Below are 15,681 nucleotides of genomic sequence, written 5' to 3'. Positions count from 1 at the left end.
AATATGCTACATTTATTAATCATTTATAATGAAGTTGTGAGCTCTTCTGAATTAGTTTAAGAAATAACATTTGAAGATCTGGCCTTTATTCATATCTTTATGTGATGCCAGGGGTATAGAAAATCTCTAAATGTAAGTGAAGACATTTTTTCTCCTTCTAATGTTGCATACAAAATAGAAAAACCAGTGCTACCGGATAGAAATGCATTATTTATTATATAATTAAGGGTGAGATAGCACCTGAGCTAAATGAAAACTTTATATACTTGTAGCAATTTCCAGCTTCACAAACACACACAAAATAATTACTCTTTAATGTATTATTTAACATTAAACAGTTATCTTATTTCTTAAAGCCCTTGTGTAGTTTTATACTATACTATATAATCAAAAAGATGCATGATAAATCATGAATTATGTATTGTGCAGAGCCAAGATGACTAAAATAATGCAATTAAACAGTGAAAACTTTTTTTTTTTAAATGAGGAATTTCCTAGAAGCCTGCAGGGATCCACCTTGCTAAATAGGACAATGACTTTAGAGAAAACTTTGCTTAGCTTCACCTTTAAATAAAGGTATTATTTAGGTTTCTAAACAAGAACTCACCTTAAAAAATGCAAATACATTTACATGCAAAAACATAACAAAACCTGAAACTGCTCTAAAGAAAAAAGTTCATCAGTTTTTTTAAAAATGTAACTATTTCTTAAGTAAGAAGTCATAATGACTGATGATAGTTTAAACAAACTGCCAGGGAATGCAGGCTGCTCAGCCACTGGGTATGGCAGACAGAGGCCCAGCGCAGCCACAGTCTCGTGGGCAGGAGGGGCACAGCGGCTGGGGGAGGGCAGGGAGTGCTGTGAACAGCCCTTCAGGTCAGTAACAGCAGCAGCTAATTTCTTCTGTCAAGCGCTTACTATGAAATGGTAATACGTCATAGGCATCCCTCATTTACTCTTTTTTTTTTTTTTTAATAGAGGCATGTTTTATTTGTTTGTTTGTTTTGTTTATACAAGCACTGGGTACAGTCAGAAGCGCGGGAGGGTGAGAGAATTCACCAGAGCCAGAGTGGGGAGCAGAGCAGGCAGAAGGACCGAAGTACACTGCTGAGGGGAGCAGCGGGCGGCAGGAGAGGTCTGCGCGCCATGTGGGACCCTCCTCCCGTGGCCGGGGAGCAGCCGGGGATCGAACCGGCGCCGCAGAGGCTGCAGGCAGCTTCGCAACCCAGCGCTCAACCGCTGCGCCACCGGGGAGGCCCCCTCATTTACTCTTAAAGGTGCTTATTTTATATGGTAATTTTATTAAGTCTATGCTACTACTTTCCCCATTTTACAGATGAGTAAGTAACCTGAGGATGTAAGTTAAATAGCTCCTGCAGAATCACAGAGCAAAGCAGTACACAGACCAGGCCCCTCAAACTGAGTTCTTTCCGCCGCTCCTGCCACGGCCATCGCTGACCGCTTGGTCATCTTGGATATCTCCACTGTGCTGGAGCAGGACCTGTTCATTTTTGGGTATTGTTTGATATTGACAGTAAGCCAGAATAATCAATAGGCATTGTAAGCTGCGTGTTTGAGGAATACACAGGCCTCTCACAAAGCCAGGCCAACGTGATCAGGCAGAGCAACAGAGCCAATTTAGACAACTGGTAGGTAAATAGAGTAAATCCTCATTTAACGTCAGCAAACAGTTCTTGGAAGCTGTACTTCAAGCAAAACAACCTAAAATAACACTGGGTCCTTCAATACTGTCATTTTATTCAACTTCAGCTGGGATTCTTTTTTTTTTCCTCAACATTAAAGGGAAATGATGTTATTTAAGGTTACTGAGGACCCGCTGCATCTTAAACTGCCAATTAAAAAGAAATATGGGGCCTCCCCGGGTGGCGCAGTGGTTGAGCGCTGGGCTGCGAAGCTGCCGGCAGCCTCTGCAGCACCGGTTCGATCCCCAGCTGCCGGCGAGGGTCCCACATGGCGTGCAGACCTATCCTGCCGCCCGCTGCTCCCCTCAGCAGTGTATTTCAGTCCTTCTGCCCGTTCTGTTCCCAGCTCTGGCTCTGGTGAATTCTCTCACCCTCCCGCGCTTCTGACTGTACCCACTGCTTGTATAAAGCAATCAATCAATCAATAAATAAATCTTAAAAAATAATAAAATAAAATCACACACACAAAAAAAAAAAAAAAGAAAAAGAAAAAGAAATATGGAGTGGCAAGTGCTCTATCTGTGAAGTCACTCTCACGCCTCCCAGCAACTGGGGAGAGACGTGGAGGTCTGAGGCCCTTGCGTCACTCCAGGCAGCACCAACCTCATCGCTCAGCAGCTGGTCTCAACTGTTCCGTTGCTGCTCCTCTCCTCAGCTTCATGTCTTTTGATTTAGATCTTACAAAGTCCAATCCAATACATATTTATTAATTTACTATTTGTTTTATTATTTGTCAGTTAATTTACTATTCATTAATTTTCTCATGTTCAGAAAAGAATTGTTGACTTCCCACTATTTTAAAAAACAATTTTAAATTTTGAATAATTTCTTCTACAAGATATCAAGGCTTTTTCATTCGCCTCTCTAACTGAGTAAGGGCCACACCTAATGTGGGGAGAAAAATATTTTTGCCCATGGTATTTTTTTCTTTTTAATTTTTTAGAGCACTTTTAACTTTCCGGTAAAAATGAACAGTGTAGTGATCCCACGTACGCTTGCCCTGCAACACACAGCCTGCCCCACTTTCAGCATTTCCCTACCCCCCTCCAACGTGGCACATTCATTATAATACACGGACTTTGTCAACCAGATTTCCCAGTGCTCATCACACCTTCCTTCACGGCATCCTTCCAGGCCGGCCAGGCCTGTTGACGGACTCACCCTGGCACAGAAGGACACAAACAGTCCCTCTGGTTTCTAGGCCTCTGCCCCGTGGAGGAGGGAGTGTCCGTTCTCCCTCTCCCGAACTCTAAGCTCTAACTGAAGGGTGCCTGCCCTTGGAGAGGGTGTTTATGATTCCCAGGCCCACCACACTCTGATAGCTCTGTCTGTCCAGTCACAGGAACTGTCCAATAATCCACTTCACAACACAGGAGTGGCTCCCAAGGGGCTACTGTCACGAAGGTTAGACTGACTTGACAGTGCTAACAATGGGCAACGATCATTCATCTTCACTCAGATAAGCCTGCTGAGCACCCGTGCTGCCTTACTGACCGCTGCTTCTACGTCACCAGTGACTCATTGCAGGAGTGCTGCACCTAGTTCTTCCAATTGCGCACACTCCAATGGGCTGCCTGATAGCCTATGATTGCCGCCTTAGAGAAAGCTGAGCACAGAGCAAACCACAGACTCAACTACCCTTTGCAAGCCGCAGGGTTGAGGAAGACGGTTGCCTTCTTCACTTGTGCATTGGGAGGAATGAGCTGATTGCCAAACACCTAAAAGAGAAAAAAGAAAAGTTTTAAGCAAATGTCTTCTTCACTCAGTGATCACATAGATTCTTGCATTCCAAAAGAATTTACACAAATATGGCATTTACTCTGGGTAAAACCAAAAAATTTTCTTTCATGGTTTCTTATTGATAAAACACAACAAAAGTGTACAACAAAAGTGTACCACTGTTTCATGATGATGAGCTGAATTTTACATTGGAACTAAAACATCCTGCTTTGACTATTAAAGGTAATAACTTTTCTTTCTTTATAAGGTAAGACCAGGTTTATTATAAACATACAACCAGTAACGGTTATAGACAGTTTATTAGGAAGGAGTCTAATTCACTTATCTTTGGTTTTCAGACTATAATCTCTTTCTCCTTGCATTACCAACCAATCTCCCTATCTCTACACATGCAAAGGAAATCGGAAAACATTTTGCTGGATTAAGCTGGTTGGGTCGTGTTACCGTGGAGGTGACTCACTTCGCCACCCCTATCCCACACTTTTTTTTGGGATACTTTCACATCTGGAGATCTTCATTTCTCTAAAATCTTGCATCTAGACACTTATACCTGGGCCTTTCAGACATGTAGCTCTTTAGCTTTTTCCCTCTCCCTCAATTCAACAACATCGAAGTCCATTCTGTCCCCATAGCACCCAATTCGAGGGATGCTGATGCCCAAGATTCAGGGGGTCTAAAGAAAACAATGCCTGCTTGCAAAAGTCTTCAGCTGAAATGCCCCACATGGAGACTGGACAGCTCTGATTCTTCCACCAGTCCCAAAGTAAACACTGCCTTCCACTTGTGGAGAGAAGAGCACAGCGAAGATCAAAGATTAGGTCCTGATTGGCAAATAGAAGAGCAGAACTGTGTTCTTTCAGATACGCAGCTGTGTGTGCTCAGTGATAGATTTCAGAGACAAAGTACCTTAGCCTCCAATGAAGAAAGAATTTTCCAACATCCTGAACCTCAGTTACAAACAGGTTAAGAGCTGGCTCCAGAACCAGAGACCAAAATGCAAGAGGTAGCAGAAAAAGAGCTGGCCAAAGAAGGGAAACAGTGAGACACAGCTCTTGGCACCTACAGAACACCCCAGTCTCTACTCCTACCACTAGGGTGCCTGGCGAACACTCTGGAAAGCCCTCAATATGCAGTAACTAGACCTGGAATAACCCAACTTTGAGCAACCAGAATGAAAGTAAGCAATCCTGGGGCAATGAGGCATGGAGCAACTGGGCCTGGAAGAATCAGACCTGAACAGTCAGTTCCACAACTCTGGAGAGGAATCCCTGCAGCCCCTGATCCGGTTCTAAAAATATTCTCCTGTCTGATTTGGAGATCACCTTAGAAACTACTGAGGAAAGACATAATATAATAGAGCAGACTGCAAAGTATTTTGGTACCCAGCAAATTATGGGTTTATTCCCAGTGACTCCACGATATAGTCTGGAGACGTGTGAAGACGGGCATCCTACCCAGTCTCAACTTGAGCAGTGGCTGTGTTACTTCTCCTGGGACTTTTCCCAGAAAAATTTAACTTGCAATTAAGAGCCAACATGTGGTCTTAAACTTGAAAGGACTTACAATTCAGTTGTAACTAATATAGTCAGATATTTGAATATCTAAGTACAACATCATGAGGCCAGGAGAACAACACACCTGGATAAATAAGCTGTGCTAGAGAGCAGGGCTTTGAAAATATGAGTCAACAGTTTTAAGAAGATTTGACTTTGAGAGGTAACACCTGTTCTGAACTGATATCCTCAGGGATTATTTGGATCAGGAAAGATTCAAGGTTTAGACTGATATTCAAGGACAAGTGCAGACATGAACAAATTCTCAGAGCTCCAGCCAGTCCAGTACGTGGCCTTAGACTAATCCAGAAGTAAACAAGTCTGAAGGGGTGGGCATCTAAATTGCTCTTCGGCAGATGGTTAACTTCTTCCAGTTCTATTCAGAGTTGGCTTTTGGCCTGATTCAGCTCCTGATAGTGGAAGCAAAATATTTAGGCAAAGTGCACTGATGCCAGGCATGTGCAAGTCCCCCGGAACAGCTGGAGTTCCCTGCATGAGAGAGATAAAGCAGGTTTTAATTTTATCACATTAAATGGCATTACCTGAGCTTCTTGGCAGGCTGCTCTCCTTAGGAGGTTATCACTATCAAAGAAAACAAAGAGAATGAACATTAGTTTTAAGAAGCAGGTTAAATTCCAAAAATAAAAAATACCCTATAATATACCCAAAAGAAAATTTCTTAAAGATCTGTAACAAATCATGGGGATGTTTGAAAAACACTGCCTGAGAATGAAATCCTATGCTAAGTATTTTTATGTTACAATAGGAAGTATAAAGCCCTCTCCCACCTCTAAGAGGTCCACATTCTAATACTCTTAGAACCTCAGAATTTTAACTTTACTTGGCAAAAGGAATTCTACAGATGTGGTTACGTTTAGGATCTTGACAGAAGAGGATTATTCTGGATTATGCAAGTGTGTCCAATCTAACCACAAGGGTCCTTAAAAGCAAAGAAACTTGTCCAACTGTAGATGGAACTATGAAATAATGGCTGGATGAGTGGGTAATTGGGTAAAAGGGGTCAACTGTACATGATGGATAGAAACTAGACTTTAAAAACAAACACAAAGATACTGATATCTGTACACCTGAAACCTAGATTATGTTACCAAAATTATTTTAATAAAAATAAGCAAAAAGAATGGTTACAGATACAACCTTGCTGGCTTTGAAGATGGAAGGAGGGCATACCAGGGAAAGTGGGAACCCTCTAGTATCCAGAAAGGCAAAAAAAATGCCCCATTAGAGCTTCTAGATGAAATGCACCCTTGCTGACATCTTGTTGGAGCCCAAATAGACTTATGCCCCGCAAAACTATGAAATAATAAACTTGTGTTGTGTTAAACCACTAAGTTTATGATGACTTGTTAAGGTAGCAAAAGAAAACTAATGCAGAGTCTGTTTTTCTTATCCAACAGAAAATACTCTGACAAACTTATTTGTTAGAAATAAATTTCATGCTTAGTTGCTTCTGCTTTTATCTCAATCTCGTATTTTTTATATCACTGTGAGGCACTCAGTTATATCAGAAATGGACGATTTGGACATTAGGTAAAAGTTTGGCTTGCAAAAAAAATATATATCAAATATGTTCATCTATTTAACAAAGGTTTCTAAAATGTGTTTATGCCACTGATGCCATCAGAGATATTCAAATGGCCAACTCCCCCCTGGGGTCTCAGTACCTTCTTAGAAGAGTCACTTCCAATGCATGTTACCTGCACTAAGACAGACAATAACCCAGATAACCACAGCTAAAAAAACAGTACACAAAAAGCAGCTCTCCTGCTTGCCTGGGACTATGCAGGTACCTCTCTCTTTCTTCTTTTCCTAATAGACCTGTCCTTTTAAAATGCAAAAAAGAAAGAAAGGGAAGAAAGAGAAGAAAGGTAAAAAAGGAAGAAAGGAAGGAAGAAAGAAAGAAAGAGAGAGAAAAGAAAAGAAAACTAGTACCCAGAAAAGATAAGCTATTAACTTCCAGGAATGGAAGATAGGGTTGTTTCACTTAAATTCTTTTCTACATCTTTTTCAGAACCTTGAAAAGACTTTGAATTTTACCTTTTTACAGTAATTCAAATCTAATTTTGATACTTAAAATTGAATTACAAAAAATTAAAATAAACCTTTTGCTTTTGCCATAGTTACAACAAAAGGCTGCTCAATGATTTTTCTTTCATAGCCAGGCTTGAGAACATCCCACTAGATTTCAGAGCGCGGTCAGCTTCAGTGAGAAACCACCATATAAAGTTACGGATGCCGCCCACTGAAACCTAAGAAACACGCTGCATTAGAACCGATGCAGCAGTACCTCAAAAGTGGGAATCCAACCAAGGCTGTAGGGAGATCAGTCCTCACTTATTTGAGTGACTCTGCTCCACTGCTACCCTGTGGCAAAGGGGACTTGTGCAAGCATTTCTTCTGCAGACCCCAGCTTCACAACTAATCATGTTTTGCTCTTCTTCCTACTGGCTATCCGGCAGCTGCTCTCAGTCATTCCGTTCATCAACAAACATGACACATGTACACCTACACTCGCACCCAAAGATCAGGCAAATTAGGGTACTAATAAAATATTTCAAAATAACGAACACACAGATAACCCCTTGACACCTCATGTTCATGACATTCTATACAGTGAGAAGGTAAATACTGAAGCCTCAGTAGTTGCTGAATCACAAAACAACACTTGAAGTCACCTAAGCACTGCTGCCGACGCCCTGGAGAGGGCTCACCCAGCTGGCTGCCACACTACATTCTCATAACACCAACTGCGGGCGATTGTACACACCCATGATCCCATCCATCCTCATAAGTTAACAGTTAAGAAGGAAAGTGAGATTATTCAACAGGCAATCTCAATGCGATCGGACATACAAGTTCCATAAAAGGGCATATAACATGGGTCTCCAACCTAGTCTTGAGGGAATCAGAGACCTTACACAGGAAGTAACATTGACATTGAGCTCTATGGGAGAAATAAAAAAGTAGTGAGGCAAAAATAGTTTTGATTTCACTAATATGTGGAATATAAAGAAGCAAAGCAAAGTAATAGGCAAATCAAACCAAAACCAACCCTTGGACTGCAGGAATGAGATGGGGGGAGCAAAGGGAAGGAGGGGGCCCAGTGGACTGTGGTGGAGGATTACTGGCAAGTTGGTGGTGGGCACCATATGGTAACATACATTCAATGTGAAACTGTACTCCTAAACATACAGTGTTGCAAACCAACATTACCTCAATTTATAAAAGAAAAGCCATGCAAGGATTTTAAGCCAACTGATGACATAAGCAGATTTACACTAAAGGATCATCCTGGCTCAGTGTAAAGATGGCAGCGTTGAAAGCGAAGGCTGAGCCCGGGACACCAGGGAGAGTTCTCAAGTAATGCAGGTCAGCAATGATGATGTCTGGAGCTGGGAGCACCACGGTGGGGAAGGAGAAGGCAGATTCAACAGGTATTGTGGAGGTAAACTTAAGGGTTGGCTCATGGGAACTAAAGGGAGAGTCAAAGGCAGCTGCCACACTTCTGCCTGAGCCATTTGGTGGAAGGTGGTGTTGTTCAGAGGTGAACTGCAGCAGGAGGCACAGATCAGGGTGTAGTAGTTCAGTTGTGAACTGTCAATCTGAGAGTGTGGCAACAGTCAGGGTGGAGGTGTCCAGAGGACAGTGGGTAATATGTGTCTGGAATTCCAGGCACAGATCTGAACTAAACATATACTTGGTATACTGTATTTTGGGGCAGTTGACAGAGACACTGAATGAATCTCAAGTAAATTGAAAGTCAAAGGAAAAATGTGGTGGATAATGGAGGAAAAAGGTTAAGCACCATTTTCCTTACCTTCGTTCCCTTGAAGAAAGTCATGCTATTTCTAAAAGCACAATGAACATTACCTTCCAAGGATTTCAACATTTTATTCCCTCCCCTTTTAAAAAAAAAAACAGAAGGTCCAACATAAAACCACACACCCTCACCCCACCATCCACATAACTGCTTTCTTTCTTGGTTATAACTATCTTGAAGGCATGGATCCTTCACTTCTTCTCTTCCACAGTACACGGCACACTTGCAGACAAAAGGTGCTCAGTAAGTAACTGCTTAATAAATAAGTGGCAATGTCTGAGTAGGAGAGCTGGACTCCTGTGCTCAGAACAGCCTGGATGGTTCTCCAGTGTCATCACCACCCCAGTGCAGGAGCGAGAATCACGGCAGTGCAGCCTGAGAGGCGATGACAACCTCCAGCAGTCACAGGAACTGAGAGTCAGTCCAGCAGTCACAGAACTTCTCTAGATGAAGCAGATACAAAGGGGTGTGTGTGTGGCTACTAACAGAACCAGTACCCTCTAAAAAGGCTAAGAGGACTTCCCTTTGGTACATCAGGAAGCACCCTGAAACTGCTCTGGTCATCAGAAAAATTTCAGATTGCTACTGGGTCAAGAATCTGCAGGTGAAGCAAAAGCCCTGTGGCCAAAATAAACAAACTGCACATAAAAACCCATGTTATTTCCACTACATCATGCAGTCTCCTGAGAAAATGGAAGTTAAACACAATTTAAGAGGTGCTACAAAATGTAGTCAAATCAAAAAGGGTCCCAGAAGACCTGCTCAGCACTAAAATGCAGGTTCTTTGACAGAAGAAATTAGAAGCTGGGTTAGAAAATGAAAAAAAACCTGCTGATGTCACTCTGCCTGTGGCTCTAAGAACATTAACATGCCCACTGCCATGGAAATGGGTACTGTCAACTTATTCTAAGCCATAAATGTTTTATTTATTACTTCAGTAATAAGTACTTTACTTCTGCAAAATAAGATAACTTGTTACACCTTTACATGGAGAGAAAAATCACATTGATCCATCCTATTTTCCCCAAAAAAAGATTTTCTACCACAGTCTAGAGGCAAATTATACAGCAGTTTCTACCACCAGCTTCTCCCTTGGTGCATGCAAACAGTTTCTGCTTTTCACAAAACAGATTCCAAGTTTAGATGTTTATAACAACTGCTCCAACTTACCCAAGCTTCCTAAAATAATTAATCATCATGTCGCTAGTGGCAGTAGCCACCTACTACCCGTGAGCAGCAGGCACGCCGTGGAAAGGAAGCAAAGGCAATGATGAATGTGAGAAGCGATTCTCCTGTGCAGAGGGGGACAGCTTTTTCCAGTTACACATCATCTCTGCCCATCTCTGACTCTGCCCCATGGCGTACTCCTACCCAAACAGACAGGGCTGCTGAGCCTAGGTCCATCGGGGGAAATGCTGGACATCTCTTCCCAAAAGTAACAGAACCAAGCAAGAGGCGAAGGAGTCTTCTAAGGAATAATGTCTGTTTGAATGAAGAACATTCATCAGATAGGAGAAAACAGGTAACATGATAGTTTGGAAATGAACAGAACAATGAAAACATCAATGATTTTTAAAAGGGTTTTGGGGCATTCTGGTCTGGTCTTTCATTCAGCCAAAGGATGGCTAATTCCCCAGGCTTTCCCATGAGACGCTACCCACTACTTAAGAAATTTATATCTGCTTACCTCTTCTGAGAACAATGAGATGAAGAACTTCCTGAATGTCATGCAAGCATAAAGGGGAGGAAAAAGTCCTGTTGACAGCGTAATGAGTGGTGGCTGTCTCCACTTCAATGCCCCTTAGAGGCACGTAAAAGAGGAGAGAAAATAAGGAGCCACACAGGTCATCTCTGGCATGAAAATCCTATCATCCCTGTTGGATGGTGAAAAGTTTAGCAAAACAAAAACAATGTTAACAAAGCCCACCATCAAATGTAAAGGCCTGGGCCTGGCACTGGGCACTGCTTCCTTCTAGACTAGTGAAAAATATTCCAAACGTGGCAAATGATACCTCTGAGTGGATTTCTGTAGTTGGTGGTGTAAATATAATAACGCAAGGGTCAACACTTTTAATGATCATATAAGCCCAGAGCATATTCTCAAGGCTGTATTTGCTACAAAAAGGCGGGAGGGAGGGAGCATGCAAAGACATCAGCACAAAGGAGTAACTCAGCACTGCGGGAGGAATCTAGTGAACAGTTCTGTGGGGAACCAGCCAGCACAGAAGAGGTCGAGTATCTGATGTCTCAGTCAAGTCAATCCCCCCAGCAAGCCTAGACAGAAAGGCGCTTCACCTACTCCTCACCCAAGATGTGCGATTCACCCCAGACTATCAAGTTACCCTCTCTTTGGCCATGGGCTTCCTGTCTATTCACAGCAATTCTCAAGTCCACAAGCCCTATTGTTAGTATCTTCATAAATTTCTCTGTCCAAGTATAAAAGCCTACTGCAGTCAGGCAAATAAAAAGTCTCGATCAAAGATAACCAAGCTCGTTTCATTTCCTGACCATTTAAAACTTAAAGTTTGAAGAGTCTTTAGAAATGATCTAGGTCAATGTTTTCAGCTGCCCCTCAGCCCCCTGCCCCCACATGCCATGCCACTGACACCCCATTAGTAACAAAGGTCGTCACAGCCGTGGTTCTCAAGGCGCACACACGTGTACACATCCCTCCCCCCCTACTCAGTTCCTACCTTGGGTCTCTAGGCCCCAGGAGATTCTGGCATATTCACTTAAGCTGGGCACTCTTCAACGGTGACCTCAGCTTTGAGCTCCTAGAAACTACTTTGAGAAAATGCCCAGGGTGGGGATCTACCCACCAGTAGAGAGAAGGTACTGAAAGACTCGGCACTAGAACCTAAGGCCCTGATTCTGAACACAGCATTTCCCCCCAGCCTGCTCTTCTTCTCGTCTAACACACTCCCAAATGACAAAATGCAATCAAACAGCTCTGCCCACTGTGTAACCATTTACGCATCCCCGCAGTTCACGATTTATCACAACAGTGACAGACTTTTCTCTGTTCTGCAAGTTGGCTTAGAAAAAAGCCCACCTAAATCTATCCAGAACACTTATTAGGCAGCCAAAGCCTTACTCTCTGCCCTCGATGGCAGGCCTCCCCCTGCAGTTACAGCTACCGATGGCAGTGGAGCCCCAGCTGGTGCTTATTCTTCCACTCCAATACAGAAAGCCCAAGACACAGCCTTGCCATCTTATTTCCCGGCCTTTTCAGTCTATACCCCCACCAGCCGGTCCCATGGCACCAGCCACTACGTGAACACTGCCAGCACCTTCTAATGTCTCAGGTTTTCTCCATGTAATTTGTGCCCCCCGCCCCCCCGACTCAGAGTAAGAAACGCCTGCATGAAAAACGGCATTCCTTGAGGGGTCCTCTTACACAACTAAGCTCATCATTTTGGTCTGTAGAACTTTTATCAAGCAGAGAGATGGCTTCTGTAGTTTATTCCCGCATTACTGACCAAGAGAAACTGAAGCAGAGGAACGTACACCTTCATCACTTGCTTGTCCTCTCAGGAGATGGAAACTCTAGCTTCACCCTCTCAGTCTAGCCTCAGCTTTCATAAGCTACCACCATCTGTCCTACTGCGCCACCCCGATGTCCACCGGGCTGAGTGTGCCAGCGGAGTTCCGCGGGGCCTCTGGCGGGTGGCGGTGTGGATCCTGAGGTCCTGACCACACAGCCACGGTCAGGCCTCGGCTGCCCCCACCGACCATTCTGCAATGAGTTCTACACCTAGCAAATTCTCCCAAGGATCCGACTGACATTCTTTCATTCTCCTTTACTTCTTCCACCCCTGCATTTTCCCATTTATTCATTTCCACCCACTGCCCCAAGTTACACATTCTATGCCACATACTTTTCTCTCACTCCATGACATTAACTTTACAAGGCAACCAAAATACTACTACTTTGTCTTCTGTGATCATAATAAATTTGCCTGCACTATTATGATTAAGTACAAACCGAGTGTCAATCATATACGAGGCACATGAATCCATATATGTAGAAAAAGACTAAGAAAGATTACAGAGAGGCTATCCAAGAAAAAAGTGTAAGAAGGCATCTATCACCCTCCTACCCAATAGGCTGGCCTCTAAACAGTGTACATAGGTGATATTTACTTTGGGCTCCAGGATACAGGGCAGAACTGGACAACTTCTGACCTATAATCTCATAAATTAGTGGCCTGTATTGTCAGCATTTGTGCTGCTCCGTGACACGAGCTACTTGAGATGTCAGTTACCATGTAAAGAGGAGTTAATTTTAGCATCAACCATCAACATTCTTGCTGCAGTTCTTGGAGCAGCTAAAACCACTGATATAAATACCCTTAAAAATCATGTAAAGTCAACAAAATATAACTTGATTATTCCTTCGGCCCTCCCATCTCAGCCCCCTCCTCCACTGCCAGTAAACAATGGGAAAGAAAAATGTATTTTTTTAAAAAAGAATCTGTTTTCTAAATAATCTGACAAAGTGAGTGTAAAGGAAAGGGAACATAATTAAACTTCATTGCACTTTAAAAAAAAAAAAGTTCCCCTATTCCCTATCAAATCTGGGCTGACAGGCATGTTATTTAATTGCCCATAAATGAGGTTCTTTAAATAGCACCTATTAATATCCCAAATTTCAGCATCAGCTTGTGCAGGGAGAGGGGGAGAGAGAGAGAGACATGAAATTTGAAATGGCTGAAAGGCTAAACAAACCCCTCAACTCTCTAGCTCAGCTGACTGAGGCAGGCCCCACCCCACTGGCTGCAGAGTCAGACACTAACTTGAACCTATGTCAAGGTAGGACATCTGCTTTGTCAGAGACTCCAGAGCTGCTAAAAAACGAAGTATCAGACGTCACTGAAGCCAGAATCTGTGCCAAAAGAAAAGGCTCAGGCCTAGTCAAGTGTGTCCCATGTATAATTTACCCTGGAACCTAACACATTTCCCCCTGGACATCCTGTCAGGCTCTCAAACTCAACATTATCTAAAAGGGAAAATAATACCTCCTCAAACCCGTTCTCCCTGGCGACTTCCTCTTTCTGTCACCAATTATCCTAGTCTTGAAGCCAAAAAGACTTCTCCTTTCATCTCCTTCAGCCAAACACCTGGCCAGCCATCTAGTCCTAAATGTCTAGCATTCCTGGAGGGGTAACCCAGTACCCCATATGGCTACGTACCATTTCATTTAATCCTACAGCTAACCTGCTAAACAGATTTCACTATGCCCCACCTTCCTAAGGAAACAGGCAGAGGTTAGTGAAGTAACCTGATAAAGGTCACATGACCAGTAGTAGTGAGAGCAAACCAGACAGCAGCCTACCTATCCATGCTCAGGTGTTACTCACATGGCACAACCTCGTGTCTACATTCAGATCACTGTGAACCCTGATCAATCTTAACATCACCCAAAGCAGGCCAGTTGGACACCATGTATTTTCTGATGTGATACCTAAGAATTCTACAACATGCTATGAAGCTTTCTGCCAAAAATTAAGCCAGGTTGAACTACGCCTCCAGAGCAGTGCTCCTCAAACTTGAACGTGCAACCAAGCCCCTGGGGATGCCATTAGAATGTAGATCCTGGCTCAGAGGGTCTGGAAGTGGCCTGAAAAATCTGCATTTCTAGCCAGCTTCCAGGAGAGCCTGTGCTCCCAGCCCCCAGCCCACACTCTGCATAGCAAAGCTTGAGAATCTGGACTAATCACCAGTTCACAAGACACAGGACGGATGAACAAATGAACAACTCATGGCTCAGAATGAAGGAGTGAGGCACTTGTTCAGGTGCAAAATTCAAAGATGTGCCAAAAAAAGCAGCAGCAGATAAATATTTTAATATATTTAAAAAATTCAAAATGAATGCAAAACCTATGAACTCATTATCACAGTTTTAAATAAAGACCAAGTTGGTACTATGGGTGCTTCCTTTCGCCTCCTGCTCCAGTACAGCCTGATACAGCGCTGAACACTATGAGGAAGTCATTTGTCAAATCTAGTGTGGAAAATCCTGCAGGGCAAATGCAGACCTGCCTGGTTTGAAAAGACATACATACTGTAGTTTATGAGCCTTCAGAGACAGACACCAAATATGTGTAAGACTAGTGTGATATTGATTTGAACAAACCATAACAGCAGAATTTGAGGGGAATAAGAAATAAAGCCTGGATATTAGAAGACATAAAAGATTTTTGTTAGGTTCATAAAAATGGCATGAAGTTTTTTTTTAAATACTTATAAAAGATGGCAGTGAACTATTTAGATAAAACTGAGGTGTAACATCTGGGATTTGTTTTAAAATATTCAAGGAAAAAAGGTGTTGAGATGAAATTACTAAAATGTTGGTATTTGTTGAAGCTGTGTGATGGTACGTGAGGGTTCTTCACAAAATTCAAATTTTGATATATTTAAATTTTCCATAAAGGAAAAAAAGAATCCACGACTTCCTTTGGCATCCCTAACGTGTACTTTGCACTATCCAGCATGACCTAGCGCAGAGCATCTCAGACATCTTAGTAACAACAGCTGTATTCTTTTTAATATGTGCCAGGAGCTGTGATAATCACCTTTGTGAGTCACAATAAAGTTGTAAGATAGTGTATGGATAATAAATGAACTAAGTTTGAACACTTCAACAATGTTACACAACTAGCTGGTGGCAAAGGCAGGCACAGACCCAGACCCAAGTGACTGGGAAACCCAGATTTGAACATGGTAACATTGATTTTACACCACGTGGGACATATGGCACAAGACAGCCTTACTTAGGCTGCCCCAACTTTGAACAGAAAAGGGGAGGGAGGCACCTACATGAAGCAATAAAGCAAAAGGTTCT

The 15,681-nt window shown here is 42.8% G+C and overlaps 1 protein-coding gene across 4 annotated transcripts in view; it reads right to left on the bottom strand.

Moving 5' to 3' along the window:
• The window catches only part of AGK (acylglycerol kinase), a 71,259-nt gene that overhangs the window by 36,592 nt on the left and 18,986 nt on the right, over nt 1–15,681 (bottom strand). For all 4 annotated transcript variants that reach the window (XM_037514605.2, XM_037514596.2, XM_054692733.1 and 1 more), the window contains exons 3-4: nt 5,539–5,578; nt 3,342–3,421 (exon numbers count right to left, since the gene is read on the bottom strand). In XM_037514605.2, coding sequence (XP_037370502.1) covers nt 3,342–3,421; nt 5,539–5,578 — 120 coding nt within the window. The remainder of the gene's footprint in view (nt 1–3,341; nt 3,422–5,538; nt 5,579–15,681) is intronic.

This window comes from Talpa occidentalis, unplaced genomic scaffold (assembly GCF_014898055.3).
Source record: "Talpa occidentalis isolate TD23 unplaced genomic scaffold, MPIMG_talOcc4v2.1, whole genome shotgun sequence".
Taxonomy (NCBI): domain Eukaryota; kingdom Metazoa; phylum Chordata; class Mammalia; order Eulipotyphla; family Talpidae; genus Talpa; species Talpa occidentalis.
Note: the sequence above shows the minus strand (reverse complement) of the source record. Positions and strands in the feature narration are given on the sequence as shown.